Below are 4,340 nucleotides of genomic sequence, written 5' to 3'. Positions count from 1 at the left end.
GTGGCCTCTGTCTTATCCTGACAGTCGAATACTCAACCTCTTGCAAGTTGTTGCCCCAGCAAAGTTCAAAACTCACCATCGCGACTCGCACGGTCCAGCTGTGTAACGTGTTGCTTCCTCCACTCACCACAAGGATATTTTCGAACACATTCGCTCCTCCATACGGCTGGCGGGTTGTCAGTAAGTATGAACAGTAATTCCCGTATATTCTGACAGCTTCTCCATCTCTTTTGACTGATAGGTGAGGACAGGTCCTGCAGAATACCGCGATCACAATGGTTTCACATGCACTCCTGCCGTGACTTTTCTTATTTGACGAACGATGCCGGTCAGCACCCCCAAAAATTCGGCAAGTAAATCATTACTTGAACGTGCGCGATCACTGCCATTATTCGACCTTTCCTTTCAGGTTGAATGTATAGCACATAGGTGGGTCTTACTTTGCTTCTCTTTCTTGTCGACACGAGGACTGTTGCTAACCATACATAATGCATGTGTTGCCAGTCATAACTTGTGCGTGAATCTAGCACCTCATCTATTTTGCCTGCATAGCTCAACGCCCATTCGTATTTCACTATCACTTCACATTGAGCACTTCTGCTCGCGCACATTCTGCGCCTTCTGTTCTTTTATTTTCTTCAACACTGGATTTTCCATTCAATTCCATCACACGTGAGTGTCTTTGCACTACCACGCGGCCTTGTACAGGCTTGCTTTTTCTAAAATTCCATATACTGCTCAAGCTATTGTCATGCTCTGATCAAAGGTGTTTTGGATGCCGCCGTTCGAAGGCATTCATCAATGGTGCGCACTTTTATTGTTTTTCTTTTCCATCAACTTGAATACTAACACTATCGTCACGCTCACACCAGATGCTAATCGAAGGCGTGGGCCTGAGGTCTCAATGCACAAGACCACCATCGGCTTCACTGACGTGTGCCGAAGACACTTTTTGTGGCAGTGACAGTGAGGGTGCGTCTGTCTTCCCTTTTCAAGTCGAGCTCGTCAAACACTCATAACTAGAGCTGCCCTACTCAGGCCGAGCCAGGCCAGGGTCATTCCATTTTGAGAGCCCAAGCCGGTCCTTAGGCTTACATGGACTACATACTCCCAGCAAAGAATTCTACGCTCGATTCCTGCTCAATGCGAAGGCGTTTCTGGAACATCCTGAAGCAGAAAAAAGCGACGCAGCAGTTATCACCCAGTCCTTTCATCTCTGTGTCATCTGGTGGACAACCCGAAAAGCATCTCAAAGACTCATTCTTGGCTGATATTGCATGGTGGATTAATCATCGTTCTCTTGGGGTATTAAGTACAATGTACTCAGGACTAATTGGGCTGCTCAAATTCAGCTGCGTGAACAACCCGTGATCGCTGACTGCCATGCATGCAAGACGCAAGTTGGAAGATAAGTAGGAGAATTTGGAAGTGAATTTTGTAAAAACCAAACGCGCTTCTCGCCGGTTGTTTACAATCACCCAATACAGTGCTGTGTGATCCTGATATTGGGTCGTTGCAGGAGGACGGAGAACTCTCTGATCATTTGGACAGGACAGAATCTGCTGGCGTGGATGTGGAGGTTGCATCATACGAGGAAGGTGGGTTGGAGACGTCGGCTGTACTGTCAAATGCTTTAAACTTCGTGGCCATTTTGGAGGAGAAAAAGGAGACCAAGGGAGTTTTAGAAATGAGGAGAAAATAAGGGCCTGTAATAAGAAATAAACAGAAAGTCATGGGACACTCTGAATTCGAAGGTCCGCCTTGGCCTTGGCTATCGGCGTCGATGTCGAGTCCTAGACCTCATCAACGTCATAGACCAACATTGTAGTTGAATTGTCATTTTTCTTAATTGATCACGAAACAACGCGTAAACAAGCAACAATAACGCGGTTGATGCATTTCGAGGCTAAGTTACATTCAACTTAAGCTGGGGACCAGCCCATCTATGAGGCAAGCCGTCGCATCTCCGCTATATCCTTGTGACAGCCTTCGCATCATCCTCTGCTGACGTGTAATTCATGCACGAACTTCTTCTTGATGCGTAGTGGGAAATGTTCACAACTGAGGGCAGAGAAGGGCAGTTTGGCTTGCAACAAAAAGAATTGCATTGAAGTCAAGGTGAGTCATAAGTTCATCGTTCGCATTCCTCCTTCTGATGTGGTATCTGGAATCGCTAGACTTTAGTCACTTTGCAGCGATCGTGCAGCAGCAAGCGGACTCGGAGATGTCCAATCTCTTGTCCAGATTTCACGGTCCAACATCTATCGCTTTGGTGACCCAAACGTCGTGGTGCCGGTCTTCCGCGATGTTGAATGGACTATCGGCGAGGGTGAAAACTGGGCTGTAATAGGGACAGGTTCGAAGCAGAAGACAGCCCTTTTGCAGGTGCGTCATGCTAGCTGTATTTCAAAGTCTCTGCATTGACAAATTTATGCTGCGCGTTAGACGCTCCTCGGTCTCCTACGTATAACTCCTCCTCTGCCATTACCTGGAGGCCTATTTCCTTTCCTTTCCGACCCTCCATGTGACCCACACACCTGCCCCTCTCTCGTATCATTCGCTCATCGATCTCGCGCAGCAGGTGGTGCCTTCTATTACTACACTTCTCCGTACGGCGCAGTTAGAGAAGAGGACCGTATCGCCCTTCGGGAAAGTATGTTCGGAGAGTACAACATTCAGCCAAAAGGCGGCAGGGTGAAAACTCCCGTTGAAATTGCACAGGACGAAGTCAAGAAAGGCATCTTTGAGGACCTAGCTTCTAAACTACATCTTTCCTCTCTGTTGGATTTGCCTTTGATCGCTTTATCAAACGGGCAGACGCGTCGAGCCCGCATTGTGAAGACTATTATGTCTGAACCAGAGCTCCTCGTACTCGACGAACCTTTGAGTGAGTGATTGAACTCATATTCGACCAGCGCGAAGCATAATTGATGTGCTTCATTCAGCTGGCCTCGACGTCAATAACCGCCCAACCTTGTTGAATGTTCTTCGTTCAGTTCATGAGTCTCGCAGTCCATGCATCATCATGGGCCTCAGGATGCAAGACCCCGTTCCTGACTGGATCTCACATGTCGCTTTAATGACGGGCGAAACTATCTTGACAGACACCAAAGATGAAATGCTGTCTAAGCACGCATACCACCACGCAAAAGAAGCTGAGAGAACGGCACGCACCACTCAGTCTTATCTGCAGCTTGGCCTTGATCATGGAAAGCCACTAGTGGACATGCAGAACGTGAACGTATCGCATGGCACACGCAAGGCAACTACGTCGTCCTTCATTATTTTGATGTCAATGACACTTTTTCGATCTAGGTGCTCAAAAATAGTGATCGGACGATCCACAAAAGCCAGTGTTGGCATCTTCAAGGTGCAAGTGGTATGTCAACCATACACGAAACTGAAGCTTTAGGATCCTGACCTTTCAACCAGGTTCTGGGAAAACTATCCTTCTTTCGCTTCTGACAGGCGACCAACCCCGGTCTTACATTTAGCGAGGTATTTCGAACCTCGAGTTGTTCTCCCGACCTCGGCAGCATATCCCTACTCCGCTCTTATGTTCTCTCATTGGTGTCGTTTCACCAGAACTTGCGAATGCATACCCAAGACGCGCCGGTGTCAGTGTATTCGACGTCATTGGCACAGGCTTTGACGGCAGTTTCGTCCCTGTGGAACGGACAGTGTAGAGAGCGCACTCAGCAATGAAGTCAGACAGTGGAGAGTAAAACGCATACATGAGATCCTTAACGGCCTCGGTCCGACTTCCTACGAGTCAGACATCAATGGTTTTGCTGGTGGCGATGAGCCGTTGGCAGCGAACAAATGATTTTTGAAGCACGATTTTGTGGACCTCTCTGCAGGCGAACAGAGTGCGATCGTTCTGCTGACGCGGGCGCTTGTGAGGCGCCCCCAACTTGTTTTTCTGGACGAAGTTTGGAGTGGTATGGATGCAAATACGGTGCGAGCTGCGAGGCACTACCTTTGCGAGGGTGGTGCTTGGATCCGACCAAGCAATGGTGGTTATCAGCCACTGGGAGGAAGAGGTGCCATGCAGGGTACAAGATGGTTTGAGACAAGTAAATTAGATGATGGGGAAGGACAGGAGTTGTAGAACACGCATGGCTAGAAATGACAACGAAGATCCTGGTGGCTACAAATACTGTATCAGGTCGTAAGGGCATTATTGCCCTCTTTTATTTAAAACAAGACTGGCGTTGATGTCGACGTGTGTGGTCATCATTGCATCAACCTTATTTCTCATACAAATACCATACAGGACCATATTAAACCATGCTTGAGCTTGAGGGACGAGACCAGTCTCAATGCTTTTCGACGGACAC

General features: G+C 48.0%; 1 protein-coding gene across 1 annotated transcript; it reads left to right on the top strand.

Annotated features, from left to right (window-relative positions):
• Nucleotides 1-1,945: 1,945 nt before the first annotated feature.
• On the top strand, nucleotides 1,946-4,111 carry DEU56DRAFT_958790 (P-loop containing nucleoside triphosphate hydrolase protein; the record flags this gene model as incomplete). The annotated part of the gene is made up of 8 exons (XM_041359287.1): nucleotides 1,946-1,979; nucleotides 2,210-2,385; nucleotides 2,446-2,887; nucleotides 2,946-3,262; nucleotides 3,316-3,379; nucleotides 3,499-3,668; nucleotides 3,689-3,785; nucleotides 3,861-4,111. 8 exons carry the CDS (start codon nucleotides 1,946-1,948, stop codon nucleotides 4,109-4,111), a joined length of 1,551 nt encoding a protein of 516 aa, XP_041205296.1.
• Between the last annotated feature and the right edge of the window lie 229 nt (nucleotides 4,112-4,340).

The sequence above is a fragment of the Suillus clintonianus genome (genome assembly GCF_016758775.1).
Source record: "Suillus clintonianus strain FC179 chromosome Unknown DEU56scaffold_73, whole genome shotgun sequence".
NCBI lineage: Eukaryota > Fungi > Basidiomycota > Agaricomycetes > Boletales > Suillaceae > Suillus > Suillus clintonianus.
This window is presented reverse-complemented; position numbering and strand designations above follow the sequence as displayed.